Source organism: Cordyceps militaris, assembly GCF_000225605.1.
Source record: "Cordyceps militaris CM01 unplaced genomic scaffold CCM_S00004, whole genome shotgun sequence".
Classification (NCBI taxonomy): domain Eukaryota; kingdom Fungi; phylum Ascomycota; class Sordariomycetes; order Hypocreales; family Cordycipitaceae; genus Cordyceps; species Cordyceps militaris.
The window spans coordinates 3,001,160-3,029,119 of NW_006271972.1; the positions used below are offsets into that span (position 1 = coordinate 3,001,160).

General features: G+C 54.6%; 12 protein-coding genes across 12 annotated transcripts; 5 read left to right on the top strand and 7 right to left on the bottom strand.

Moving 5' to 3' along the window:
• Positions 1 to 159: 159 nt before the first annotated feature.
• On the top strand, positions 160 to 523 carry CCM_05965 (uncharacterized protein; the record flags this gene model as incomplete). Its single annotated transcript, XM_006671109.1, has 2 exons — positions 160 to 177; positions 386 to 523. 2 exons carry the CDS (start codon positions 160 to 162, stop codon positions 521 to 523), a joined length of 156 nt encoding a protein of 51 aa, XP_006671172.1.
• A 671-nt stretch (positions 524 to 1,194) lies between these two features.
• Positions 1,195 to 3,459, bottom strand: CCM_05966 (OefC protein; the record flags this gene model as incomplete). Its single annotated transcript, XM_006671110.1, has 3 exons — positions 1,195 to 2,702; positions 2,754 to 2,837; positions 2,892 to 3,459. The coding sequence occupies 3 exons, from the start codon at positions 3,457 to 3,459 to the stop codon at positions 1,195 to 1,197; spliced, it is 2,160 nt and encodes a 719-aa protein (XP_006671173.1).
• Positions 3,460 to 5,022: 1,563 nt separating this feature from the next.
• On the bottom strand, positions 5,023 to 6,289 carry CCM_05967 (uncharacterized protein; the record flags this gene model as incomplete). Its single annotated transcript, XM_006671111.1, has 5 exons — positions 5,023 to 5,228; positions 5,290 to 5,527; positions 5,571 to 5,693; positions 5,776 to 5,992; positions 6,069 to 6,289. 5 exons carry the CDS (start codon positions 6,287 to 6,289, stop codon positions 5,023 to 5,025), a joined length of 1,005 nt encoding a protein of 334 aa, XP_006671174.1.
• A 322-nt stretch (positions 6,290 to 6,611) lies between these two features.
• Positions 6,612 to 8,030, bottom strand: CCM_05968 (uncharacterized protein; the record flags this gene model as incomplete). Its single annotated transcript, XM_006671112.1, has 4 exons — positions 6,612 to 6,970; positions 7,021 to 7,143; positions 7,687 to 7,866; positions 8,015 to 8,030. 4 exons carry the CDS (start codon positions 8,028 to 8,030, stop codon positions 6,612 to 6,614), a joined length of 678 nt encoding a protein of 225 aa, XP_006671175.1.
• Positions 8,031 to 9,422: 1,392 nt separating this feature from the next.
• On the bottom strand, positions 9,423 to 13,876 carry CCM_05969 (uncharacterized protein; the record flags this gene model as incomplete). Its single annotated transcript, XM_006671113.1, has 8 exons — positions 9,423 to 9,610; positions 10,094 to 10,159; positions 10,237 to 10,276; positions 10,338 to 10,455; positions 10,512 to 12,312; positions 12,368 to 12,490; positions 12,568 to 13,321; positions 13,388 to 13,876. 8 exons carry the CDS (start codon positions 13,874 to 13,876, stop codon positions 9,423 to 9,425), a joined length of 3,579 nt encoding a protein of 1,192 aa, XP_006671176.1.
• Positions 13,877 to 14,956: 1,080 nt separating this feature from the next.
• CCM_05970 (uncharacterized protein) lies at positions 14,957 to 16,569 on the top strand (the record flags this gene model as incomplete). The annotated part of the gene is made up of 2 exons (XM_006671114.1): positions 14,957 to 16,090; positions 16,150 to 16,569. The coding sequence occupies 2 exons, from the start codon at positions 14,957 to 14,959 to the stop codon at positions 16,567 to 16,569; spliced, it is 1,554 nt and encodes a 517-aa protein (XP_006671177.1).
• A 654-nt stretch (positions 16,570 to 17,223) lies between these two features.
• CCM_05971 (Myb transcription factor) lies at positions 17,224 to 19,515 on the bottom strand (the record flags this gene model as incomplete). Its single annotated transcript, XM_006671115.1, has 3 exons — positions 17,224 to 18,117; positions 18,172 to 19,321; positions 19,379 to 19,515. 3 exons carry the CDS (start codon positions 19,513 to 19,515, stop codon positions 17,224 to 17,226), a joined length of 2,181 nt encoding a protein of 726 aa, XP_006671178.1.
• Positions 19,516 to 20,063: 548 nt separating this feature from the next.
• On the top strand, positions 20,064 to 22,058 carry CCM_05972 (dimethylaniline monooxygenase 2; the record flags this gene model as incomplete). Its single annotated transcript, XM_006671116.1, has 7 exons — positions 20,064 to 20,109; positions 20,208 to 20,339; positions 20,402 to 20,430; positions 20,484 to 20,514; positions 20,566 to 20,845; positions 20,915 to 21,041; positions 21,099 to 22,058. The coding sequence occupies 7 exons, from the start codon at positions 20,064 to 20,066 to the stop codon at positions 22,056 to 22,058; spliced, it is 1,605 nt and encodes a 534-aa protein (XP_006671179.1).
• A 282-nt stretch (positions 22,059 to 22,340) lies between these two features.
• CCM_05973 (uncharacterized protein) lies at positions 22,341 to 22,730 on the bottom strand (the record flags this gene model as incomplete). Its single annotated transcript, XM_006671117.1, has 1 exon — positions 22,341 to 22,730. The coding sequence occupies one exon, from the start codon at positions 22,728 to 22,730 to the stop codon at positions 22,341 to 22,343; it is 390 nt and encodes a 129-aa protein (XP_006671180.1).
• A 709-nt stretch (positions 22,731 to 23,439) lies between these two features.
• Positions 23,440 to 26,098, top strand: CCM_05974 (iron-sulfur clusters transporter atm1; the record flags this gene model as incomplete). The annotated part of the gene is made up of 2 exons (XM_006671118.1): positions 23,440 to 23,464; positions 23,880 to 26,098. 2 exons carry the CDS (start codon positions 23,440 to 23,442, stop codon positions 26,096 to 26,098), a joined length of 2,244 nt encoding a protein of 747 aa, XP_006671181.1.
• A 578-nt stretch (positions 26,099 to 26,676) lies between these two features.
• CCM_05975 (Peptidase M24, structural domain) lies at positions 26,677 to 27,369 on the top strand (the record flags this gene model as incomplete). The annotated part of the gene is made up of 1 exon (XM_006671119.1): positions 26,677 to 27,369. One exon carries the CDS (start codon positions 26,677 to 26,679, stop codon positions 27,367 to 27,369), a length of 693 nt encoding a protein of 230 aa, XP_006671182.1.
• A 261-nt stretch (positions 27,370 to 27,630) lies between these two features.
• Positions 27,631 to 27,933, bottom strand: CCM_05976 (uncharacterized protein; the record flags this gene model as incomplete). The annotated part of the gene is made up of 1 exon (XM_006671120.1): positions 27,631 to 27,933. The coding sequence occupies one exon, from the start codon at positions 27,931 to 27,933 to the stop codon at positions 27,631 to 27,633; it is 303 nt and encodes a 100-aa protein (XP_006671183.1).
• Positions 27,934 to 27,960: the final 27 nt, after the last annotated feature.

The following is a 27,960-nucleotide window of genomic DNA, read 5'->3' on the forward strand; positions in this document are numbered from 1 at the left end:
GAGAAAAGAATGAAGGAATTTCTGGTTGGAAAACCCACGTGTGAATGAATCGCTTCCTTATGAGATGTAGTTGAAACGACCTCTTCGTTGACTACCGCCTTACACCCTGCTGCCTACTCGAGCGCTGGTGCGTGTTATTGCTTTGTTACGGAATGAGACATGTTTGAGATAGGACCTGTGTGTATATGTATAACGGTCAATATGATCCTTGTCAACCTCCAAACATTCGCTGTCTTTATTCGCACTTTACAGACAGCATCCTTTCGTAACCTGTGTCGAAGAAGAGTCAAGTATTTGTGCAGATTTTGCAACTACTTTCATGTTTCCTGGGACCCCTAATCTCTATAAGAAAAAGTAATATCTGGCAAAACTGGCATCGTGCCAGGTGGCTGGCTGGGGCCTCGTCTCCGACCGCCCCAGCTATTACGGCCGTGTCGTTGATCACTTCCCTATCAACGCCCTGTCTGGCCTGACCGCCCAGGCGGCCAGAAAGAGAATGCTACAAAGGAGGAAGGGGGATTAGTAAATAGAGAATACCTGAGAAAATAAACAATCGTAGAAATGATCTCGTAAAGCTAAGCAAGTTGGCATCAACGTGCTCCTTGCCCTTTAGTATTACTGTCTCGCCCATAACCGTCGCCTCCACCCCCCGAGTAAGATGTATCTGTCTTGCGACCAGCATCGAGCTAGGCAGGAAACAGTGCTATGTCGGATTGATTCAGTATCAATGGACATACGACACTGTCCCGACAAGGGACAAACTAACTTGGGCTGGTATGGAGCAAGGGAAGGGGAGAACTCACATGATATCGCTAGTTATGGAGACAGGACGCAGGAGGTTGTATGCCATAATGAGTCAATGGTACTGCTTGGGGGAACGGTAAGATCATGTTGACTCAATGGCAGAGTATGCATAAAAGACATCAATTGCTAAAACGCCGAATACATGAGTGTGGCTCAGCGAGCCAATAAACGCCAAAGAAAACTACTGCCACCACGATATCGCTCCTCCGGCAAAGATGAATAAGCAACTAGAAAGAAAATCAAGCATGAAATGTCGACCCTGTAAGACCAATACTGGCACATCTCTTCCGCAAATTGCTGCGGGCTGTTGGCGTAAAAACGTACGACGCAGTTTCACCAGATAATTGCAAAAACAACAACGAAAAAGCCAAAACATCTTTTTGTCAAGCATCATGTACAAAAGTCGAGTCCTTTGTGTCGGGCAACGGTTTGCCAATCCCACACCGCAACCCAATCACCAGCATCCATGAGTGCCCACGTCGCGTTGAGAACCTCTTGCACCCGGTCCGCATTGCGCAAGCCAGTGTACTCACGAACGGCTTGCACCGCAGCCTGGATCCGGGGACGCAGGGCTGCATCGAAGCAGGATGTGCCAATGAGCAGGCAAGGAATCAAGAGCAGTGTCTGACACTGGTCGTTGGGCTCAAACGTCTCGAGAATGCTCAGCGCATCTAATATCGACGTGGTCACTCGCTTGTCGTCTTGAGAGGGCCTACGTGAAGGTGGTGGCGAGGGCGGGCGGCTTGAGCTAGTCCCGTGTGTCGGAGCTGGTGTGGGGAGGCCATCTTCCTCGTGGATCGAGCTGGTTCGAGATGAGTTCGGAGAGCATGATATTTTTTGTTCGAAAGGGTGCTTATCCTCGCTGCAGCCATTTGACAGCTGGCCAGAGGACGCAACTGACGACCGCCTCTCCTGCATATACGATAACAAAGAGGAGCCTCCCAAGAGGAAGTCGGCATTGCTTGCCGCCGGCGGATAAATCGTGCGGAAACTGTAGATCCATAACGTCAGTTTGTATAGCTCGCCGACCCTGACTCTGTTGTCGCTTCTTGGCCAATTAGGAGACCAAGATTGGAGTGCCATTGTGATGTCGTTGGCTTTGAAAATCTCAGCGTAGCTCACGGCCGGTTGATCCTTTGCCCCCGCCAGCCTGCTTCTGATTTCGTTTCGCAGAGTTGTAATGTCGCGCAAGTGGCAAAAGAGCCCATCAGTGACGCCGACAAGGCGCGATGTGTGGTCATGCGGAGTGCTGCCGGTCTCTTCAAGAGATAGGCGCGTCGAGTCGGTCTCTGGATGCCAGAGGAGATCGTCGGCACAGATATGATACTGAAAAAATTCAGTAATAAACGTATGGAGTTGCGTGCTTTCTGGTGGCGATTCGCGTATCAATTTCTGATAAGCTTTCAGATGCACGCGGTGTTCACCTCTTGGGTTGCCTTCTATCAAAGTCCGCACCACCAAGCATAACATTTGGCCATAAAGAGCCGCCAAAACGAGGTGATACTCAGAGCTATCTTTGTCCAAAAGCTCGGACTTCTCGAAGGCTCCGTATAGATAGTTCCGCGCTTCCGTAGTGTGGTAATTGGAACGCTGTCGCAGTGACTCTTTCGTGACCGCAGGATTTATTTGCAAGATCCCTTCCCCATAAGGTGTATCCAGGTCAATGTGGAGGCTGCTGATGGACAAAATGGAGTGCAAAAGCCCTGGCTGACTGGTAGCGAGTGTGAGAAGAATATCCTTGAATGCGTTGTGAGACTTTGGTTCAACCGTCAGCACGTTGCTCAGACGGTTGATGTAATGTCGCAAAAAAAACTTGTCCTCAGGAGTATCCAAGCCTTGGACAAGAGTCGGAAGCGTAACGCTTGGGAACGCTTCTCGATTAGTGCGTCCTGGTAGGACTGTATTAGAAAATTAGCTGCGCCGGCCATGACTGGAGCTCTGCTGCTCACCTTGGTCACGGTCCTTGCCACTCTTCCATATTTGCTTCTCATTATAACCTTCACACAACACAGAGTTCTTCTCGCAATTCATGCCTGTCAATCTCGTCAGCAAGCAGTGGTTGGCAGTGCAGCAAGCCAAACACATACACCCGGGTTTAGCTTCGTCACACTTCTTCTTTCTCTTGCGGCACGTAATGCAGCCAGTCTTGGAGCGGCCCTTGGTCACTTTGGTGCCATTTGTAGGTGCTGGAATTGGGTTCTTCCTAGGTCTTCCTCGACCTCTCTTTTGGCCAGGTGCAACGATGCTCTTTTCTGGAGACGCTAATGTGGGAATTTTGACCTCGGACATGGTAATATCTTCGTCATCCACAGGCTCGTTCTTTGGTTTGATCGGTGCCGAATCGGACCCTTCCTCCCACTCATCCCAGTTCAAATCTCTCTCGGCCTGGTCATGATCTGTGGTGCTGCTTGCCCATGATCCCTCACATGACGAGGCTCCCGAGTATGAGATTCGGTCATTGTTGGTACCACTCGTCGTCAACCCACTGGGAGGTGATGCTTGACTGCCATGGGCTGAGTTGAGTGTAGCTGGTGGCGCCCAAGTCTTGTCAGACGGAAACGGTGGCCCTGGCATATTGTCCCAAAGACGTTCACGCTCCCAGTTCGGTGGTTCGTTGTCGTCAATATCTAATTCTCCGACGTGCATATAATCCATGACGCTTGGGCTTTTCTAGCGCCAACATGCCCAGGATCACAGGAACAACATGTAGCTTCGGCCAAGCACCAAACGGTGTACAGGGCGATGAGACAAACAGCAAAGAACAAACCGTGGTCGCGTGTGGTGGGAGTTTAGAAACAGAACAATAATTTGGAAAGAAGGCGTGTGGAAGTAGCGAGGTGTGTAAAGACGATATGAATAACGAGGGGTTGAAGCTGTGGGAGGCGATCAAGGCAGTGCTTAGAGAAGTCTGCCAATATATCTTTGGCTAAGACGTCGCTCTCCCCTCGCCTAGGTAGGGTACGGCTAAAAGGAGCATCCAGATCGTCGTGGAAGCAGAAGTGTATGCCTAGACCAGGGAAGCAGGATGCAGGATGGGCTCGTCGGGTCGCGCGGGCTTTAATCGGTTGTTGCGATGCGGCTGGTGTCTGGGGTTTAACAAAGTCGACGCTGAAGAGAAAGACCTTGTCTTTATATCAACCAAGCATACCACACCAAAACAGCTCCGACAAAATGGGCTACTGAGAACCCCCACCTGACAAGGCCTCCCTGCCCGTTGCTCACTTGCATCCTGTCCTCGCAAGAGGTGAGGGGTGAGATGAGCATGGCCGATGGCCGCCAAGACCTAGTGACGGGTGTGTAAGGAACGCCTCTTGTAGCGGACGGCCGGGGGGGCAAGACCCATGGACGCAACTTTGCTGATCATGCTGGAAGCATCTGTACTTGTAGCACAGGGGTTCTGAAGGCGGGCGTCCAACGGCGTCTTACTCCACTGTGGCAGTAGTGCGCCGGCAATCCATGTCTCATCACTTGTTGAATGACAGACAGCTAGTCGGAGTCTTGTCCGCGAGACGGGCGATGAAGCCTGCGCTGTGCTGGTAGCCTTGGTCTTTGGATGCGTGGCTGGAACTGCCCGACGCACAAACGTTGGGTGGCCGCCGGGAGCTAGGACGCGGAGAATTGACGAAGGGATGAAGCTAACAAGAAGCCACTACCAAGTGCTGCGCAAGGACAGAATGGAGGGCTCCGGCTGCCGAACAAGCCCACGCTGTAGTTAGGGATTGAGACGAAATGTGACAACCTTGGCGTTGTCTTGCTGGCTCGTGGGTCTTAGGCTGCTGGCTGTGTGATGAGGACACTGCGATTATCGGCCATGTACTGAGTACCCTCGCTCTAAGAGATGGAACATGATGGATTTGTCTACTCCGTAGTGACAAAGTGGTTGGTAGATTGCCATTGGCGGCTCGTTGTGATTGCAGGCCGCGGCAGGCATGGTGGAATTATTTATCATCATTCTGAGTCGCGGCAAAGGCTGTTACATATACCTCAGACCTTCATTCGCAGTCCAGTTTTGGCGCTCCCCAAGATCCCCGCGCAATGAAACATCTCAAGAAGCGCGCGAGTCCTGAATGCAAGCGTTACGGCTACTTTGTGTTTTGCATGGTGCTGGCGGCTCGAGTTGACAAGTTTGCAGAGTTGCAGTGATAAAGGATCAAAATCGTGATGCCGCGTATCTTTGATATCCAGCCCAGGGACCTATGTAGAGGCAAGACCCTGATTCTATTCCGTCGGCCATTGAAACAACAGCGGGGACGGCGAGATCTTGACGGGCATCGTTGGGATCGTTGGGAGGTGCGAGGTAGAGGTCGGAAGATGCTTGCAGCTGTACGCCATGGATATAATGCTGGGTCTCTCGCTGTGTTCACGCCGCAATGTGTCCAGTGTTTGTTGCGTCTCCCATGATCTTGGAAGCTTGCATGCAAACACTTGACACTTGGTTCTGGCAGCAGCTGCCTCCCTGTACAGTGCACGCTGTGAGATACGCACAGTGCAGCGTTTCGCCAAAGGACGCTAAGAGTTCAGGCCAATACAAGCGACGGGGGGAGGAAAGCCCCTGAGCCGGCTGTGGAGTGTTGCGGAACACAGTGCAAGGGTGGCTTGACGGCCCGCTCCTCTCGCGGCCCGTCTCCCTTTCGCGTGCCAAGTGTGGTCCTGGCAGCCTTGCTGTTACATACCAGTGCGCGCGACCAACGACGACTCTTTCTTCGACTCTGATGAAAGATACCTACCTATGTCCTATGTACGGAGTAGTCCGTACTGCTACCTACTGCTATAGTGATCGCGTACCCCGCGCGCAATCGTGTGGCAATTCTTCGTTGACCGTCCTTTCCGGATCCGTCCGTATGTCTGACACGCCCCAGGAAACTCAGGCTAGCACAGCGCTCATCTAACTAATGACCAAAGCCTTCTCCCACCAAGCATACGAGGGCATAATCGGAGATGGCGGCAGCCAACGCTCTAGATTGACCTTACCAATCGCTCGGTCTCTCTCCGTGCTCGTCTTTGGCTGGCTGCAAGCGCCATATCGAAAGCGGGCCTGGATGCGCGGTTCAGTTCCTGCCCGCCGCTCTTCCTCTCCGTCGCAAACAGCTCAGCCGTGGCGTCTGTTTCTCCTGCTTTGCAGTCCCACCACCCGTCTTCCTTATTATTCTCTTCCGGGTCCCAATCAACAGATATGAGTCGAGCAGAGCTGCGTTGTCAGTCGAGGCTGCTGCACCAGCCTGGTTCTTTTATTTAGTGTCGCCATCGCCACCGTCCTCCCACACGGCCACATGGCTGGCAGATACTTGCGGCCAGGGTACCTTCCTAGTGGACTACTGAACGGGTGAGAGCGGCAGCCTACCGGGCCTTGTTCGTTGATGGTCGGTAGGTCGCTTTGCGCGATCGACGCTGGGCAGTCAGCCTTGGTATCAAGCCAAAATCCACGGTAAATTGACGAGAACTGTTTATTAATAGCAATTGAATCGAGAACGAATGGCTTCTGCATAGTGTAGGAATTTATCCACCAACCTTGGAACCTGCGCCGATCTTCTTCATGTCAATCATTCTGTCCTCAGATCCTCTCAAGGCAGGTCCTCTCCCATGAACTGATGAATTAACAAGATAAACAGAGCTCACAAGCCGAGATAGACATGTTGTACCACCGCTTCTCTCTGCCCACCATCATTGGCCAGCGAGGTGACTATTATGTTGGTCCAGTTTGCTACGCCAAACCGCAGAATGCCACAACAGTGATTTTGTGCAGCAAAATGAATGTCACCGCTTATAAGCAGGTTCTCTGCCAGGGTTGTTGTATTAGCGCGACAACTCTACAGCGAAGCCACGATGCAATACCGGCGCGTTGGCTTGAGTTGCGGGCGCAACAATAAAGCCAGCCACTCACGCCACAAGTCATTCCCGCTCTCAATTGGAACTGTCGCATTACCAGACATCCCGTTGAGGCTGTAAGCCGCCCAGGTGTGGTTGTACTGTGTGGTGCTCCAAGACAGTGGCGCCGGGCTGAGCAAGGTCCGGTCCGTGTTCCGCTGCATTGCGGTGGTGTGCAGCGAATCTGACATGTCATGTATAACTATGGTGGTGGACTTCAGCGTGTCATGGGTATTACTCGCAGTTGCGGCCGACCAGCAGTCCTGTACCTTGTCGTCGCCACCGACCGGAGGCACACGACCTTGTGAGGGATGAGCAGCACGACGTTAAGCCATGTGGCTGCAATATTACAACCAAACTCCTGGAACAAACTCAACAACACTGCCACTGCATAGCCTACTTGTGGGTTGTGAAGCGATTGGCGGTGCTTTCGTTCGTCCGAGTTTTGACCCTTGCTTCTCAAAATACGCCAGTCTGGTTAACATTTCATTGGCTCAGTGCCTAGGGGCTGTTACCTGTCTTGCGGATGGGTGGGAAGATTAAAATGGTACGAAAGCATGATTCCAGTTTTTCGGTAACCCAATGACCGGGGTGTCTATGTAAGTGTTGGGCCGGTGTGCAAGGCCCGGCACACCGCCCGCAAGACTCACGATTATTGAATACGCAGCAGAGATCATAACTAGTGATCGGCGAGGCGTTTCATTTGGTTTCAACTGGCCAAACACGCAACTCGGAACGAAGCTATCGATCCCCATACATGATAAAACGCGACGCCAAGGTTTCCAGGGCTCACTCTAGAAAAGTCTCCGACGCTACTGCGTTTGGCCGACGGACAGACTAGGGGTTCAGTGCATTTCCAACTTTCCAACAGTCTGGAATTGAAGGTCAATTAGCGAAATCACCCCACAACGGGCTGTCTTGCATTGCTCGGGCTGCTTACCAGTAAAGACGATCCAGGGACAAGGGATCACCAACTGGCCGCGCAAACGATCGGCGTGATACGGATACTGGGCTCACAGTAAAATCCGCCGATCCAGTGCATCTCGAGAATGAGATAATACGGGTCCTGTTCAAAGGTCAGCAAATATACAAGCGACTGGAGTGGCGGCCCTCCCGCCGGCCCCCAACTTTTCTTTCCATCGCTTCTGGCTGCCGTCCAGTTCACTCCATTGACTCCCCCAAGCGTCGCCTCACACGCTGCTTCAAGGCGGGCCCGGCTTCTCCCTTTTGGGCTTGTCTCTACGAATTGTTATTATTACCGAGTAGAAGGAAGGAAATTTTCGGTTGCAGTCCGGAATCTCAGTGCTGGTGGTAGACCCAAGCTGTCGGCGCGAGGCGTTCTTACACGGGAAGTACGGCATGTCGATCTGCCTCCCAGACCAGTGTTCTTCTTTGCTTTTTTTACTGCATTTCTGAATCACAAAATTTTCGTAACTACGGCATACCGACCCTGCTATTTCTCAACGACCCCTCAACTCCACAGGATCCAGGCCCTCGGAACGAACGACAAGCACACGCCATGTGCCGCTTTGATGGGGGTCTCACTTGCACGCACTCAAAGAGAAACATGCCACCTGGTCAAGGGGGACAAGAGGAGCTGCCGCGTCTGTGATTATCCCACTTCTACATAATACAAGTAAGTCAACTTTAGCGTCCTTTAAAGTATAAATAAACCATTATACGAGTTTGAGTTTTGCACTGAAGCTCACGAATATTTCATAATTGATTTAAAACTAAAATACTAAGAGTGTAAAATCTTGGCCTTTTGATATATAATTAAAATATATACAAGGTTCATTATCTCAGATTTCTTCTAAATAAATCAGTTTAAGTCAATTCCTTTCTTCATTTAATAATTCCTTTTTGCATTTTCTCTTTCCCTGCGGCTGCTCCTAACTACATTCGACAAAAGCGGTCGCTCTTTTTCATCACACATGCTGGCCTGCATTTTTGCTTTCTGGCTCGCCTGCCTCATTCATGAAATACACAGCAGTCCACGGCTGATTTTGACGCCACGCTTAGCATAGTTGAGTTATCATCAACTCCGTACTCCGTACTAGCCACTGCCTTGTCTCCTTTCACACCCCCCCTCCTCTGATGAAAACTATTCACTTTCAGAACCCCTCCCCGTCCTGCACGATGGCACGAATCTTACTTCTCAATTCGACATGGTAGCCACGTAATATGCGAGGCCGCCCGCCGCCCGCCCAAAAGAAAAAAGAAAAAAAAAGCACTTATGGCGGAACAACCCGGACGCGCGATGTAACTCAGCAAGGCTGTCAGCTGTGTGGCGTAGGGGGGAGGGAAGGCCCCCCCCCCCCCCGGCACCCCCGGCACCTTGGAGACGAGCTGGGCTGATGCCTTCCCGCTACGTGAACGGGCGTTGGTGCTTTGTTCCTCATGCGGTGGTGATGTACCTGCAGTCGCCCGCACCCGGGTAGCTGGGAATCGCGTAGGGACCAGGCTTTTTTCGCCGGTAATTCAAAAAAACCCAATACACCCTCGACCAGCCGTGTCCCCCCCTGGCTGGGGCCCCTAGGAGAAGTCTCCGAGTGAGTCGGCGCGCGCCACCTGCGGGCCTCAACCACGCTCTCGGTATCCGACTCCCTTGCCCGGGGGATGCAAGCCAGGCCGGTACTGAAATTGTATCAGTGTCTGCATGTCTGGTCGGAGCGATTTGTCATTATCTAATTTTAGCTTAAGTGTCGCTGAAGCCACTCGTTTTGCAGCTGGCGCGCCCCTCGAACCGTGGGCTATTCCAGCTTCAGCTCTCCCTCGCCTCCAAGCGCCGTGATGGGGCGCAGAGAGAGGGGGGCGAGGGCATGATTTCCTCGAGTAGCGGCGCCGCAATATCTGTTGACCTTGCATGATGCATGATGGGGCTGTGTCTGCTTTCGCAACCGATTACCATTCTCTCTCGGACCGCGTTCCGACCCCATGGCTTCAGATGGGCGGGATGCGGGATGTGGGGAACCACGGTGACATCCAAGCAATACAAAGGCGTAGATTGATAATCGGAGTCGTTGGACTCGCGTGACGCCCAATCTGGTCGATGGAGTCAACTAGAGCCCGCAGCAAGCCCATGTGGTTTCCCGCGTACGCTTTCTACAACGGGTCAAAGCTAGTTAGCAGAAGGATTCTAATAATGAAGAATGACGATGCAAACTAAAAGCTAAAAAACACTTGGAGAGATTAGTACCTCTCTCTAGGCCGTGCCTTGGGGCACATAGCAGGTACCGATCTCAAGACTAACTTCGCCTCGGCTTACTAGCCCACCCCAGCAGTGTTGCCGCACCAATAGCACACCCACGCCTTCAGCAGGAGATTCGCGATTCAAACTAATGCGTTGACGTGTACATTAGTATTAGAATTGCCGTGATTTGTTCGCTTCGTGTGAGGCCTGGCTAGAGCCAAGAAACCTTACTAAATGGCTCGTTAACGTTCGACTCGGGCTTCTTGGAGTTCCGGCCGCCGCCGGACACGGGACACTCTACTCCGGGTTCTCTGTACAGAACGGACTCGTGTGCCTGATAGTCAGGCTCCGTGATGCAGCCTGTCCCAACTCGCCTCCGTAGCCAACGTACGTGCAAGACGAGTCTGGCAAAACCTGTGAGGGTCGGCATTGAGTAGGTACGTGTGCAGAAAGCAGTATGCATGTGTCATCCTACAGTAGCAGCCTTCCAACCAATGGCAGACTTGCGTCCAAGTGCAGCTCCCATTTCCTCAAACGGTAGGGCTCTATCCTCTGACACCATGGATTCCGATAGCAATATGTCGACTTCGCTTCTACTAGATACATTGGTCAATATCACAACGAACCGTGCAATCCACGTCGCGAGAACCGTCTCATTCTAACCTGCGGTCCGACTGTCGGCAGCGTGGGCGAATCCGGCATAAGCAGATGCGTCGACGCAACCTTGCGCTGCCGGGGACTGAAGCCCGAACGTTGCTCCTCGTCGTCATCGCCCGGGATGAACGAGCCCGCCAGGCGCAGTGCCGTCGGGGTGATGGACAAGTGGCTCAGAACCGAGCTCTGGCGGCGTGGCGACGGCGTGGCCGGCAGACTGTCGCTTCCACGACGACGCAGAGGGGACCACGGTGCCGGCCGGTCCTCGTCAGGGAGCGGCAGGAGGCCGTCGCCGAGATGGCGTAGCAAGCCGCGCCAGGCGTCATCGGCGTCGTCGCTGCTGCTGCGAAATAGGTTCCGCCGCGTCGTGTCCCGCTCGCGTAGCCCACGGCCGGTGCTCTGCGGGAAAGGCCGGCGCCGCGGGACGTGCAGCGGCGGCGGGTGCAGCGCGCGCTCCTCGTCGGCGGCGTCGGGCAGGGCAAAGTCCTCAGAGTGGGCGGCGGCGGCGCGCAGGCTCAGGACAGAGCTGCACGCGCCGCCGGCTACTAATACCCCGAGTTTGCGGGCCGCGACGGGGGTCACGACCTGGGCCTCGTGTGCGAGGTGGTGGCGCAACCGCCGCCTAGCGATTGCTGAGCTGTGGCGCGGCGGTGGTGACGGCGGGAGCGCGAGTCCGATATGTTTCGGGGCGGCGGTGACATGGGGGTGGCTGTCGACGTCCGTAAAACCCCACGAGGCTTCGGCTGAAGAGCTCGCTTCGGTAGTTGAAACGACATGGTGGTAGTAGGGTGAAGTGTCTTGGAATGGATTGTCGGCGATGGGCATGGCCGTGTGCGCCTCGCCGTGACCATCCTGGAAGCGGTGCCGATCGATGTCGTGGACGGCAGGGGACGCGGAGGACAAGTCTAAAGTAGGCTTGGTTAAGTGCGTGCGCCAGCAGAACTTGGTGGGTGAGGCTGGAAATATACCTGGTTTTGCCCGTTGGTTTGGTGAGTCGCGGCTGAGCGTAGACAGGGTCCGCTCTGTGTCTGCCTGTTGTGCGTAGATGCCGGATCTTCCAGACGGCCGGCGATTCTCGCCCGTGTCGGGAGGGGATCCTGATTTTGTAGAGCTAGATAAGGATATCAGAGTGTGGATGCCATCCAAGGTCATCAAATTCAACATGGAGGGGAATTGCATGGCAAAGCTGCCCAGGTTCAGAGACAGCCGCGGACAGGATAGGAAGCTTCTCCGATCCGTTTCTACTTGCAATGTGTCTTGCGGTTCCGTTAGCGTGACCTCAGTTGTCTTTATCTTAAATCCCAGACTGGGCGTGTTTTCATGCCATACACCTTGAGCCGGAGTCTTGTTTGATGGCATCTGTTTGCTTGGTAGCACGAGAAAGGTTTCCCATCCCGGGGTCCAGAACCATAGTTTGGTCAGCCGAGACGACGGGGTTTTGTTCAGACGTCTTTCTAGAGCCGCCTGGATCAGATGCGATCTCGCAAATTCCATGGGCGACAGACGCGGCGGTGCGACTTTCCATTGGACGGGTCCTTTTTCCAACTTGTTGACTCCCGGGTAGCCAGTCTCATAGGGACCGACGATACTCTGTCTTCGGCTGGTGGGTGCATTCTGGGCTGAAGTAGAAAAAGGGAGATCGGTGTTGGCCAGTTCAAAATGCAGCGGAGTATCGTGGTCAGGCTGTAACTCTGGGCTGGATATGATTGATTTTGTGCCTCGCCGAAAGGATATCTTGAGTTTGCGTGGAGTCTTAGTAAGCTCTGCCGCGTCGGGAGCTGATTGCGCCGCGGTGTCTATAGTCGAGATATTCCGCGTTGCTAAGCTTGACCTTGATCTGATTCGCCTCACGATTTTTCCAAAGTTGCTTGATGTCAAGTTCGGATGGAGCGCCTCGGGGATCGAGGGCAGAGGCGGCACGGGCGGCGGCTGCGTGTCTGAGCCCTTCCTGCCAAACCGACGTCTTTTGCTCTTCTCCCTGGTAAGTTGAGGGGCTTCGGCCGGTTCATCCTCTATTTCGTCATCAGAGTCAAAATTGTACTAGAAATTACGACTCGAGAGCTGCCTAGGGATGATGAGGCCGAGCTGTATCTTTTCGCGGAGTGAAATGTCCAATTGCTTGGCGAGCGGATGCTGATCAAACTCATGACGTGACAAGTCATTGGGATAAGTGAGAATGGGAGGCACGTCAATTTCTCCAGCAAAAGCCGCACCGTCCGTTTTGGCGGCCGAGATTTCACGCCCAGGCATGCCTTTCAGGAGCGGCGAGAGCTGCGCATTGTACCGGAGAGATGAAGATAGTGACCGGCCGGAAGCAAGTGAGCGATGGGAATCTTGAATTACTGGCTCGAAATCAGATCTGTCGCTATCGAGAAATGAGGGGCTCGGGGACGGAGCTGCGCTGGATCGGGACGAGCTCGTCAGAAAGGAGCTCTCTGCTGGAGACTCCGGGACGCAGATACTCCGTCTTCGGCACTCGAGCGCATGTAAAGTGGAAAGGCAGAGTAGTTCAAGCTTTTTGAATTCTTCGGTGTAACGCAGAAGCGCGTTCCTGGCTTCAGTGTAGCCAGGCATGTTGCACCAGGAAAAGAGCCGGGTCTGTAGCGCAAGCCATTTGGTCACGTCATTCGCATGGCCACACATCAAGTGCTCGTAAACGGAAAAGCGAATACTTTCACGTAAACCCTCCGAGTATGGAGCCAATGGCAGTATCGTGTCCAAATTGGCAGCAGCGATGGGTGGGAAGAGGGCATTGAGCTTGGCCAAGATCTGCTCCTTTGGTGTCTGCAGTCCTGGGTCTAGACTCTGTATTAAGATCTGTAATAAGGCAAAGTTAGCAGATGGAAATATTGTAGACCTGCTGTTTCTTACAGCTGCACGGAAGCCCATGTGAAAAAGACCATAGTGAAGAGTGGCAGTGTTGTGCAGTTCGTGGAGAAGCGATAGCTGCGCAACGTCCATAGCTGCCCCCATTTCACGCCTGACGGTATTGACTAGCACTAAGCGATGCTTTTCCAATTGGTCTAAACAAACAATTCCGTGCATGGAATATTCATATTCAATACCACCACTGTGAGATGGATCTTTGAAGACGACCCGTGTTGCTGTGATGATGGCTTTGCGCGGGTTGATGGTGTAAAGCGAAGCGCTGTTTGTGGATTCCGGGACAGTGCTATGAAGCAGGGCTGAATGGATGCAGTCGTCATGATCAAAGGAGCGCAGTCTGCTCTGGATAGCTTTTGTGAATTCGCAGTGGTGTTTGGAGTAAGCTAGGTTGTCGATTCTGAGCAATTCGCGTAGCCGGGCGATCTCTCGGCGCATCCAGCGTTGTTCGACTTCGAGGGCACTTGGAAGCATCATGGGTGTAGTGTATATGTAGAGGAAACGAAGAGAAACACAAGTCTCAAGTTATGGTGAAGCATGTGCTGGTGTGTGGCACTTGACAAGCCCGCTAAGTAGTCCATTTGACATGTTGATGCGCTGGGGGACGATTTGGATAGATATTTCTTCTGTGAAGCTTGGTTCAGTATATAAGGAGAAGAGAGGACAGTGAGACGCAAGAAAGTGGGGGGAGTGCGGGCGGTAGTGCTACATGTATTTCAACGAGCGTTTGGCAAGGTGAGGCGCAAGGTGAGAAGCAAGTGATTCGCAGTCTGGGGCGATTTGCATCAGCATTCTCAACTCATGAGAAGCAGAGTATGAGTTGATGCATATCCTCAATTGAGACAAGACATGTCGAGGCTGGAAGAGGGCTCGTTTCGCGAGTCACTGGTCGTTCGAGACGTTCGAGACGTGATGGTGGAGGAGCGGAAATAAGGTTGGGCGCTAGCAAGGGGACAAGATGAAAGAAGAACGAGTATAGTGGAGAACCTACAGGGGATTCCAGGGGATTTTGTCAGTGGATGATGGTCACTTTTAGCGCCTGTGTTCTGTGCTAAGGCACCGTAAAGGCGGAGTACCGCAACAAAGCTCGCTGGAAACGGCACAAGCGTCCGCTGAAAGAAACCCGCTGAAAGAACCAGAACGCCAGCTAATCGTGCGACCAGTCCATATTACAGGCCTCGTGGGCGCATCCATTCGCACAGACCAATGCCCGTCCGTATCGCGCGCGTGTCTTCACCAGCGTTCAGCGCCAAGAGACTTCCTCTGGTGCGTTCTTTTTCTCTTCTTAAATCAAAATTGATACACAGCTCACAGCTCACGCCACGCTATGCTATTCCCTGTCATCGAGTGAGGCATTAGCACCATCATCGCGATGCTTACATCGAGGCTTGCGGCTGCCACCGCAACGCGTTTGTTGGTCAGGAGCCCGACGAGGCCTCCGGCGACAGCCGGCGCATTCTCAACGCAGGGCGCAAGGCGGAACGGTATGTCTTTGGGTGGCACCGGGCTTCGATTGATCCAGCGGCATGACGTTTGGGCCATTGATAACCGCCGAGCATGCGACACAATGCTAATGTGTCCACCGCAGCAGAGGGCAAGGCTCAAACAGCTTCAGGCTCAAGCACAAACAGTACCAGCAATGACAAGGCCCAGGGGGAACCGTCAGTGCTCTCCAAAATGGCAGAGTCGGCCGCGACTACGTTTGCCTCGATTCTTGTATTGGGACTCGGATTCGCTGCCGCTGGATATATTTACCACAGAAGCTATAAGATGCTCGTGGTAAACAAAATGGTCCGCGCCTTTGAGCCCGGTGACCCTGTCCTTGATCTGGCAGCTGTTGCGAAGGATTTGCCGGCCCATAGCGAGGCTAATGAGGAACGCTGGGTGCATCGCGACGAGCAGACCATTGTCGATGCTATTGTCGATGGCCGCGACGTTGGCCACTACTTTCTCATGATTGGCGAGAAGGGCGCCGGCAAGAGCAGCATGCTGCTCGAGGCGATGCGCAAGATCAACGGTGATGGCGTTTCCATGTTTGAGGCTCATGCAGATCTCGAGGTCATCCGCATCCGCCTCGGAAAAGCCCTCAACTATGAGTTCCACGAAGATTACATTGGTGGTTACTTTAGTGAGCGCGGCCCGCGCGAGTCGACCGCGCTGCTCGACATTGAGCGCGCCCTCAACAAGCTGGAAAAAGTTGCCATGAAGCTGCTCAAGAAGCGTAAGAAGCCGTTGATCCTCATCGTGAACCAGATGCATCTCCTGCGCGACGACGATGACGGTCGCGACCTCATTGAACTGCTACAGCAGCGGGCTGAGCAGTGGGCGGCCACCAATCTCGTCACCATGATCTTCAACTCGGACGACTACTGGGTCTATGAGCGCCTGAAGCAGCTGGCCACGCGCATGGAAGTACTCCCCATTACTGATCTGCCCAAACAGCAAGCGGTCAGTGCTTTGCAGAAGTATCGCCAACGCTACTGGGGAGAGTCACTCGACACCAAGCAGCTCGAGCAGGTGTACGACCGTGTTGGTGGACGATTGAACTTTTTAAACAAGGTAGCTAAAAGTAGGGATATGCTGGCAACCTGTGAAAGCATCAAGGAAATCGAAAAGAGGTGGTTCCTGAACCAGTGCTGGATCCTGGGCATGGAAATGGACGACGATGTCATGGATCAGCAAAAGTGGGCGGTAAGTACCCGTGATATCCCAATCCTATTCGCAAAAATACTTGTCTAATTTGAGCGTAGGCTGCCGCGATGGTTCTCGCGCAGGCATTAGTAGCCAAGGAGAAGGACATGGACCTGATATACGACCCGGTCATTGGCCATATTTTGCCCTCATTCCCGTTTCACCTTGCCCAGGAACTGATGACGCGGTGCGACTTCATCCGGAAGCTGGACAGCCTCAACCTCTTCAGCATCACAAGCAAGGCAGACGTGCGCGCCAGCAGTGTGCCCATGCACATTGCCTTCCAGGAGATTTGCAGCCAGCCCGGCTTCGACAAGCATCTGGAGCTGACGATCCAGCGCATTGCCGACATTGAGAGCTTGGGCAGAACACGCGAGCTGGTGGCCAAGGATCTGGTGCTCGGCGGGCATTACGAGATTGAGACTGGCCGGAAGGGCATCACTGTACGAATCAAGGAAGCCGAGAACAAAGACGAGTAAGGCGTTGAGGCCCGCATCGGCATGTCGTGCGAAGCGATTGCTGCGGGTTTCTTTATGCATCATGGCTGGGTAAAACGTTTTTTGGATCTCACAGGAAGTTTCCTTTGTAGTTAGAAGGCTGCATTTGTGCAACCGCGATGGCGAGTGATGGCAGTAATGGGCAAAGATTGCCGGCATGATACTAATACCTCTATCGCGAGTGATGGCAGTAATGGGCAAAGATTGCCGGCATGATCAACCGCCATCCTGAGGATGTTCGCGACCGGTATCGAAATTACGTATTACTAGTATTACTCGCAATAGAGGCATCGCCGCTATCACTCGTGATAAAGGTATCGCCGCTATCACTCGTGATAAAGGTATCGCCGCTATCACTTACAATAAAGGTATCGCCACTATTACTTAATACCTTTATTATAAGTAATAGCAGCAATACAAGTAATAGCGGCAATATAAGTGATAGCGGCGATATGAGTGATAGTGGCGATACGAGTGATAGCAGCAATATAAGTGATAGTAGCGATATAAGTAATAGTAGCAATAGCTTCAATATAGTGTAGAGGCGAGATAGAAAATTTAGTCGCACTATATAAAAGCAACTAGCCACAAATTATTTATAAAATTTGAAAAAAGCGTTTATTATGTAAGTCTGGTCTACTGATTGATGAGCGCTATCTCCTCTTCGTCGTCCCAGCCCTCTCCCGCAATATTTGGTAGTCCGTCTTGGTCGTATTTGTCGGCAAGGTACTGAGCACAGTCGCGCACAGTTCTCGACTCAGAGCCAGGGACCGACTTGACCAGCCGAGCCCAGACGAGCTCCTGTGTAGCACGATGCCACGAGTTGCGGAATTGCTTATCACAGAGCCTCTGCCATGGAATTTTGGCTGTGGAAGAAACAGACAGTGACTTGATTGCAAGCACGAGGCGATACTTTTCGGTATCTGGCATGTCCTCGAGTTGACGGCGGGCTTTGTCTAGCCGGAAAGAAATGCTGGAGTCGGGGTCGGCCGAAACGAGCCTACCCGTGCTGTGAATTCGCGAATTCATGGCCTTCCACTTGGTGATGCACTGCAGGCGACTTCGCGTACGCCCCATGCACTCGCTAATATTCTGCCACTCGATGAGTTCCTCGTACGTTCTTGTTTGCAGCAACTTCTTTTCAGGATTCTCTATGCGCGCTTCATCAATTTTCAGCATGGCCTCTTGGATATAATGCGCCAGGCGCGCCTCCTCTTCCTCGTCCCAAGCCTCCTTCTTTTGTGCGCCGCCGCAGATAAGGTAGTTTCGATACCGGTCGCGAACATCCTCAGGATGGCGGTTGATCATGCCGGCAATCTTTGCCCACGCCGTGCCATGTTCATTGATGAGGCCAGAAAGTTCATTATCCTGGTCAACTGTCCAAGTACCTCGTGCCACAAAGTTGTGGAACTTTTTGCGAGCAACGTTAATGACCTTTTGTCGGTGACGATTCGGGCATTCGGCAAAAATGCGCATCCAGAGCTCGGCGTGTGCTTTGCCGGCTGAGGTTCCGCCATGAGCTTGGATCATCTGCAGACATGTGTTAGTATTCAGTTATCATGATAGGTCGAGGGGTGAACATGCCTCATTAACATCGCGCTGCTCCATATTGTATTCAGCTCTGAAACTTTCAATAGCGTGAGCAACACGAGACAATTCCTCTTCACTGAATTTTCCTCCCTTATGGTTCAGTCTAGGAGACTTAGGGTTCAGTCCAGAAGATTCAGCCTGTAGCTCCTCCCTCTCAGCTTTGCGCTGGCGTATGGGGCCTTTCTTGGGGGCGGCCCTCTTTGCCCTCCGAGGATTGGGCGTTATAGCTGAAGGCGAAGGCAGCTGCCCGAAAATGTCAAGCGAAGCATCTGTGACGGGCTCGTCGAAGAAGGTCGGCTTTGATTTCTTGCGCGTGGAGCGTAGGCGTCGTGACGTCGATGCAACTTCACCGGCTGGAGCGTCTGCTGGGTCTTCGGATAGTGCTTCAACGGCTGGTACTTCTGACGTAGGCTCTACTGGTACCTCTGCTGTTATCTCTATAGAATCAGCTGCGAGTTTCGCCATTTCCGCGTCTTGCTGCTGTGAGGCCTGTGTATTGATGTGTTCTTGCCAAGCCTCTAGAGCTATAGCTTCGACGTTACCCGATAGGCCGCGTGTGTGTAAAAGAACCGCAGACGGCGAGTTTAGAGGTTCGGGGTTAGCCGGCTCTTTGGAGATGCTGTTAATAGCAGCATGCGACTTGCGCTTCTTTTGGCTCGTGCCGTCCGATAGGTCGGAATTTTTGCGCTTCTTCTTAGAAGGCGAAGTAGGCGTAACGGTAGGGGTATTGGTATTATGGTGGCTGTTGATGGAGCTTGAGAGTTTGTGCTTGCTCTTTTGTGACTTGGTGGAGCTGTTGTTCTTCTTGTCGCGTTGCCCCTTTTTGCCGCGTCGCTCCTTCTTGGAGGACACAGGCTTAATGGCTAGGGAGGAGGAGATGGTGTTGCTGTTAAAGACTTCTAATGCACCAAAGTCGGCCTCAACCTCGCCTTCCTCATAATCGTCGCGAAGGGCGGGGAGATCCTGCGAATTGGTCGTCATGGCGACGTTTTCGGTGTCTTGAGCGGGTTGGTAATGCTCGTGGTCGCGGCGTTTGCGGGACGAAGGCGCGTAGGACGAAGCTAGACCGTCGCTGTTTGGAGACGATTGCGGTCGCACAAGAGAGAGAAAGGTAGATGCGAGACTGCGCGAATCACCCCATATGCTAGTGGAGGACATGTAAGCGAAGAAAGAAGCCAGGCGGCTCAATTTTGCGAGGGACTAGCAGTTGCTGCAGGCAGTTGAGGTGGCGCCTAAAAAATTGGTGGCGCGGTGTTGGCTGGGAAGTTGTGAGGGCAAGCAAGAGTGGTGCAGGGTAGGGGGCTTGTGGGCTGGAGCACGAAAGTGGGTGCTAAACATTCTGCCTGAGCTCCGAGGCACACAATCAGACTGACCCTTGAATTGATGGTGAGGAACGGCTGATAATTTGATGACAACAAGCTAAACCAGATTAGGATAGCGCCCCGTAGCTTCTGCCGAAAATTACAGGGGAGAGTTGTTGGAAATAATTTACCCACCACACCTATTGTACTTATTATGGTTATTACTTTCATCATGTTAATTATGTTATACTTATTATAAATCTGGTTTAGCTAGCTTGTGATCAAATTATCAGCCTCCCTGGGCCTAGGTAGGTAGCCAATATGCGATGCGGCATTGTCATTCATTGTCGACTCGAATTGGGAAGCCAGAGTTGGCACGTGGACCCGCTGTACGGCATGCTTGCTACAAGATGTCTAAGGTATGGACTTGAGAGCGACCGGGGCTAGCCTGCAGGAAGAATGCGAAGCATGCGCATCTAGTTATCTCTCCCCTACCATCTAAGGCAGATGAAGACATTGCGAGGCTCTCGATTGGCTCATCTGTCGAGAACAGGGCGAGACTTGCGGCCGTCCTAACACGAAGCCATGAACGGGGCGCAGAAAACGACGACCGTAGCGGTCATTGGCCTCGGTAAGCCATCAGCCATGGCTGCGCCTCTGCCGCTATGGCTCTCCGGCGGCGTTTGAAAGAAAGTAGGAAGCAGAATAGCTAACGTCGTTTTATTACAGGAGGAATGGGTATAGTGACAGTTAAGAATCTGATCGAAGAAGGGTTCGACGTTACCGGCTTTGATAAAAGCGCATACTACGGCGGTCTGTGGCACTTTACCGAGGACAAACAAACTCTCAGCATTCTTGAATGTAGGCCGGTAGTTTAGACCCAACAGACAACGAGGCTGTTAACACTAATAACCATGAGGCAGCTACACAAGCGAATATCCCCATTGAACGGGTGCGTCACCTTTCCGTCGCAAGACGCGTCGCAAGAGCTAACCAGTGCCGCAGATGTGCTATACCGATTTTCCTTTCCCAAAAGGTACTTATCAAGTCCCATTTGCAAACAAGGTATCCGTCTAATTACGCGCAGATACACCGACACACTGTTCTGCCGCCGAGGTGCAACGGTACATTGAGTCGTACGTGGAGCACTTTGAGCTCGCGCCGCATTTCCGGCTCAATGCCTCAGTCACGCGCATTTCGGAAATCGAGGAGACGGGCCGGTGGAAGATTGACATTGGCGGCGCCCCGTCGCAGTACTTTGACAAGGTGGTCATGGCCACCGGGCCGCACGTCAAGGCGACTGCGTTCCGGCTCGAGGGCCAGGAGTTATTCGCCGGCGAAGTGATGCACTCGCAACAATTCAAAAGGTGAGTAGTCGTTGCTGTTTTTGAATGCCCATGCACACACACACACTTCTTTCAACTAATGCCTGGTAGAGCATCAGACTATGCTGGCAAAAGAGTCATTGTTGTAGGCATGGGCAACACGAGCGCCGACATTGCAAGTGAGTTGGTGGGCGTCGCGTCCGAGGTCTATTTATCTCACAACAGAGGGGCACATGTCGTATGTGTGGCCATGACAGAACCACCCCCCGCGTATCCCTACTGACAACTCCCGCAGCTCCCCCGTGACCTCAAAGGCGTACCCGCGACCAGTGTGCTCACCCACCGCCTCGTCCGTCTGCAAGGAATCATCGACTGGCTCTTCCCGCAGCTGCGCGACTGGATAAGTGACCGCGTCCTGCGCGGCATCACATCAGCCGTCTTCGGCCCTCTGGACCCCTCTTGGAGCCTCGCCGACGCGCCGCCCGCCACCGTCACCAACCCCATCATCAACGACACGCTGATCCCGCACTTGCGCGCCGGTCATGTCACCTCGGTCGCCGGCCTCGTGCGCGTCACGGGCCCGTCCACCGTCGCGCTCGCCGACGGCCGCACGCTCGACGCCGACATCATCGTCTACTGCGCCGGCTACGCCAACAACTACGACGTCCTCGACGCCCGCGTCAACCCGATGCGGCACGCCGACGCCGCGTGGGCCGCTGCGCGAGGGTCCCGCGGCCGCCCGCTGCCGCGGCTCTACCAAAACGTCTTTTCGCTAGATCGCCCCGACGCGCTGGCGTTTGTGGGCTGCGCGTGGTTCGCCACCGGCGCGTTTGCCGTGGCCGACCTGGCGAGCATGTGCATCGCGCAAGTCTGGCGCGGCCGGTCGCGGCTCCCGCCGGCCGACGCCATGGAGCGCTGGATGGACGCCCAGGCCGCGTACGTGACGGGGCTGGCGCGCCGCGGGACCATTGTCCCCGCAACGGTCAACATGCGCGCGTGGCTCGTCTGGGCCGACGAGACGGCCGGGCTCGGCGTCGAGCGGCATGTCGGGCGCTGGTGGGGGTGGGAGGGTTGGCGGTTTTGGTGGCGCGAGAGACGGCTGCACGGCATGATTGAGACGGGTGTGCTCACGTCGGCCGTCTGGCGGCTGTTTCCGGGGGACAAGAGGAAAGCGTGGGACGCCGCGCGGGCCGAGGTGCAGCGGCTGAATGAGAAGCACGAGGCGAACCTTGCAAGGTACAAAGAGAGTCACTAGTAAGAGGCCGTAGCATGTAATGTCTGTATAGAATTCAACCAAAGTTACAATTTCATCACGATGACAGATGAACGCTTGTGACTTGGTTGCTATTTTATTTCGAAAAAGATCAACTATATAGTATATGCCTAGAGTTCATACTAGACAAGTGGCTCTGCAGTGTTCTCGCTGATTCACGGATCCGGGGTATTGGGTTCATCTAGAGACGGTCAACCGGTACCCTGGCCACTGCCGAAGCGCTGGTACTTACAATGTCAGCCGGTGATGACTGGAGGGAGATTTTTACTGCTTTTTGCCCGTCAGACCAGAGAGAAGATTGGTGACGGTCCCGAGGATGCCACCGAGGCCACCGGGAACAGCACCGCCGAGGCCTCCGGGAATGGCATTGCCGACACCGCCAGGGATAGGGATAGCATTGCCGAGACCTCCGGGGATGGCGCCACCAAGACCTCCGGGGATGGCACCGCCGAGGCCTCCGGGAATGGCACCGCCGAGGCCTCCGGGAATGGCATTACCGACGTCGCCAGGGATGGCATTGCCGACGCCGCCAGGGACGACATTGCCCAGACCGCCAGGGAGAGCACCAGTGATACCGCCAAGAGCACCATCGAGAGGGCCGGTGGGAGCAGCGACGGCAAGGCCGAGCAGAGTAGCAACAATGGCAAACTTCATTTTGGAGGTTGAGAAAAGAGGATTGGAAAGACTGTAGTGAGAGATGAATTTGTCTGGAGAGAGCGAGCATGGAAAGGGGGCTGCCCGTGACTTATATAGTCATTCTGGTCTTGTCACTCGAGACACTACATACCTTGGGATATACGCTGCTTTGCGACGGAAGGGTTGTTCAACAATAGCAGGTTCTCTGCATGCAGCTGCTACTTGGGCAGTTTGGGTAACGAGGTAGTGTCTCAATAGTGGATGATGATGGTGAGACATTTGAGGGTAGCGAGGAATGACAGCTATCACACGCAGTGAGTCTCTCAACCACAGCCCGGAATGTGACGGCGAGCTTGTTAAAACAGAAAAGGGGAAACTCTTTCAGCATGTTCCAATGGCAGACGAGAAAAGTGCATGCTGGGCCAGACCCCTTCTTCGAGACCCTTGTTCCGAGAATGCGGGGAGGCGCTGAGCAGCGAGAGGGGAATTAACCGACGACGATGGACATTCTTGGACTTGTTTCAAATTTCTACTGAATGGAGGATGGTTGAGAAATGGAAGATTCAAGTCGCGCTTGAAGCCATGATTGTTGCGGAATGAATCGGGCATGTAATTTGTAGAAATGATGGTGCCCAAACACTAACGCGGCACAGAGGCTGTCACTGACGGCACGTGACAACAAAGACGAGTTCTATTGTCCATTGCAACAAGATGGACAGTTGAAGCAATGACGTTCGCCGAGAAGTATTCAAGTTTGTGGACAATTAACGACAATTCGTAATTTATTGCATTTCCAATTTGGTCCCTTTTCCCGCACCAATGACACCATACCCCGTCCGGCTGTCGACTTCATCCCAGTCGCCTCCGCGCCTCCACCTTTTTGCCCGCCTCCAACAACATCGAAGGACCTTGTTGACCTCGAACTTTGACCCTTTTGTCCTCGAATCTCCCAAGGCCGGGGAATCTTGCTAACCTTGATACCCGAATGTAATCTCGCCTTTCGATTGCGTTTTCTCTTCACACTTGCTCCCGATTGGTCGTGCTATTCAAATCGGGCCTGTACCAGTGGCCCAGGGCCAACACCAGCCTTACTTCCAACAGCCTTTTTTTTTGGTCCTCCCCCTCCCACCGCCTATCCGACACAAGCACCATACAATGCCCAGACAGCAATGATTCCTCGCCTCGCATCCCGAGCGCCGATGCTCTGCTCCCGCTACGGGATAGCATCGGCGCGTACTCGCCCGCCGTGGGCCGCGCCGCCAAGCCTGCCGTTGACACAACGGCTCCGAACCACGGCCGCGCCGCGACGACCGCAAGCTTCTACCCCGCCCGCGACGACGGCGCCGCTGCCCAACACGGCCAAGACGACGACGACAGACGCTGCCAAGCCGGCCGCCGTCAAGAACAACGACCCCCTGACCCTGCCCGAAAAGACAGTCACGGAGCAGCGCAAGGCCGACTGGGCCATCATGAAGGAAATGTCGCGGTACCTGTGGCCCAAGGACAACCTGGGCACCAAGTTTCGCGTCAGCCTTGCCGTGGTGCTGCTCATCGGCAGCAAGGTGCTCAACGTGCAGGTGCCCTTTTACTTCAAGAGCATCGTTGACTCGCTCAACGTCGACGTGGCGACCCTCGGCGGCACCGCCACCACCGTCGCCGGCGCCATGATCATCGGCTACGGCGCCTCGCGCATCGGTGCCACCATCTTCCAGGAGCTCCGCAACGCCATCTTCGCCTCGGTCGCGCAAAACGCCATCCGCTCCGTCGCCCGCAACGTCTTTGACCACCTGCTGCGCCTCGACCTCGCCTTCCACCTCGCCAAGCAGACGGGCGGCCTCACGCGCGCCATTGACCGCGGCACCAAGGGCATCAGCTTTCTGCTGACCAGCATGGTCTTCCACGTGCTGCCGACGGCCCTCGAGATTGGCATGGTCTGCGGCATCCTCACCTGGCAGTACGGCGTCAAGTTTGCCGCCGTCACCGCCCTCACCATGGTCGGCTACACGGCCTTTACTATCTGGACGACGGCGTGGCGCACCAAGTTTCGGCGCCAGGCAAACGCGGCCGACAACAAGGCGTCCACGGTCGCCGTCGACTCGCTCATCAACTACGAAGCGGTCAAGTACTTTAACAATGAAAAGTTTGAGGTGGCTCGCTACGACAATGCCCTGAAGCAGTACGAAAAGAGCTCCATCAAGGTGGCTACCTCGCTCGCGTTCCTCAACAGCGGCCAGAACATCATCTTCTCGTCTGCCTTGACAGCAATGATGTACTTTGCCGCCGACGGCGTCGCCAAAGGCAGCCTGACCGTGGGCGATCTGGTCATGGTCAATCAGCTCGTGTTCCAGCTCTCCGTGCCGCTCAACTTCCTCGGCTCCGTCTACCGCGAGCTGCGCCAGTCCCTGCTCGACATGGAGACGCTATTCAGTCTGCAAAAGGTCAATGTCAGCATCACCGACAAGCCGGGCGCCCTGCCGCTCGCCCTGCCCAAGGGCGGCGAGATCCGCTTCGAGAACGTCCACTTTGGCTACCATCCGGACCGGCCCATCCTGCAGAATCTCAGCCTCACCATCCCCGCGGGCAAAAAGGTGGCCATTGTCGGGCCGAGCGGCTGCGGCAAGTCGACGCTGCTGCGGCTGCTGTTCCGCTCCTACGACGCCCAGAGCGGCCGCATCCTCATCGACGACCAGGACATCCGCGATGTGCAAGTGGACTCGCTGCGGCGCGCCATCGGCGTCGTGCCCCAGGACACGCCGCTCTTCAACGACACTGTGGAGCACAATATCCGCTACGGGTCGGTGGACGCGACGCACGCGCAGGTCGTGGCCGCCGCGCGGCGCGCCCGCATCCACGACACGATTGCCCGGTTCCCGGACGGCTATGAGACCAAGGTGGGCGAGCGCGGGCTCATGATCTCGGGCGGCGAGAAGCAGCGCCTGGCCATGAGCAGGCTGCTGCTCAAGGACCCGCCGCTGCTCTTCTTTGACGAAGCGACGAGCGCGCTGGACACGCACACGGAGCAGGCCCTCATGGTCAACATCAACGGCATCCTGCGCGAAAAGGGCCGCACCAGCGTCTTTGTCGCGCACAGGCTGCGCACCATCTTCGACTCGGACTTGATTATTGTGCTCAAGGAGGGCCAGGTGGCCGAGATGGGCACCCACCGGGAGTTGATCGATAGAGCCGGCGTCTATGCTGAGCTGTGGAGTGGTGAGTCTTTTGGATTTTTCAACCCTTTTTACCTTTTTTCCCCAAACGACCATGGTTCGGGTTACAGAATTAACGACGTGCTAACGGATCTGATTGTAGCACAAGAAACCCTCTTCAATGAGGATGGGACGGATCGGCCAGAAACGACGGCGGATAACAGCAAGGCTAAGAAGTAGAGAGTTCCACAAGGACCATAGTTGTATATAGAATAAGGCCTAAAGTAGGCTAGATCTTGGCTCATCTAAAGGAATTTTCTAGCGTAGAGGCACTAATGCTTCCTGGCAGGGGTCTTCCTTCCGTAACTGAGCCCGGCATTTCTATGTAGTGAGGGTGTGGGTAGATCATCTTGATTGTTAGTCTTACCTCCACCATCACTTACACCCAGCCGAGCGCTGGTCTGATTCCTAGCAGGTAGATATTGAAGCCACGGCGGCCTCGCTCTGTGTGATGTCAAGTACAAAAGTTCCGCAGGTTGACGCAATTGCGCCTTCTTGTTCGGGATCAAGCTGCGTAACGTTATTTGCCTCATATTGGCATGGCGCAGGGCGTAGGGCGTGCGCCTGACAAGGTCGCTTTCGGGTCGAATTGTGGAGGGACAGCTGCAAATGGGCCAATACAATTTCGGGCATTTGCTGCTGAATAATGTATATTGGATCTAGGTTGCTTTATATACCAGCAACGCCATCATAACAGCGTGAAAGACGAGCGCTTTTGTACCCACCCACACACATTCAACACCATCACCATCACCACCATGTCCCAGATGAGCGAAGCCGATCGCGTGGCGAACCTCCTGGTCGCACAGGCCAAGGCCGAAGCGCTGTTCAAAGAAATCGAAGAAACGCTCATCCGGCCGGGCGTCAGCGACAAGACGCTGAGCGCCGAGATTGCGGCGCTCGGCAAGGCGCGGCACGGCCTCGAGACGCACTGGCACAAGCGCATCGTGCGCAGCGGGCCCAACACGCTGGCGGCGTACAAGGAGAACCCGCCGGACCGGGTGATTGAGGCCGACGACATCCTCGTCGTGGACCTCGGCCCCGTGTTTGAGCAGTGGGAGGCCGACTTTGGACGGACGTTTGTGCTGGGCAGCGACCCGCGCAAGCTGCGGGTGCGCGACGCGCTTCAGCCGCTTTGGCACGCCGTCCGGGACCGGTACCGCGCCCGGCCGGACATGACGGGCGCCGAGCTGTTTGCCATTGCCAAGGGCGCGGGCGAGGCGCAGGGATGGACCTGGGGCGCCGACATTGCCGGCCACATTGTCGGCTCGTTCCCCCACGAGCGCATCCCGCACGACATGATGCCGCTGTACATTGCCGCCGGCAACACGACGTCGATGCGGACGCTGGGCAAGGACGGCCATGTGCGGCAGTGGATTCTGGAGATTTACCTGCACGATAAGGAGGGACAGTTTGGGGGCTTCTTTGAACAGCTGTTGACTGTGGACTAGGTCGATCAAGTATGGCTAGTAGTACAAATGTACAAACATTGAATGATGCATTATAGCATATTGCGTAAAAGCAGTGACCTACACTTCGTGGAAGCTATGGTATCATAACCCTGTTTCCTTTCATATCAAAAGGATGGGGCAGAATTAACATCAGACGTCCTTTGCGTGACGTCGTTGTCGGCATTGACTATTTAGGTATGTGCCAGTTTGGGGAGAGCCCCTCCAGAGGAGACAAGAACCGCGAATGCATATCGACGCCACTCACTCCTTTGCAATCATCTGCGCTCTTGACGTGACGGGCGCGCCGTCCAAGAAAGCGCGCAGCTGGAGGGCCCTGAGCTCCGTGCGGCCGGTGGCGGGGTCGGCGACGACAGGGACGAGCTCGACGACGTTGAACTCTGCGACGCGGACCTCGACGGCGTCGGGGTCTTCGCAAAAGGTCGAGACGCTGGTGGACTCGTACATGACGGTGCGGCGGCCGGAGCCGTCGCGGGCGGGCAGGTCCCAGGCGATGCGGACGGCGTGGTGGAAGCGGGAGAGGCGCGCGGCGCGCTTGGGCAGCATGCGGACGACGTCGACGGCGGGTCAGGG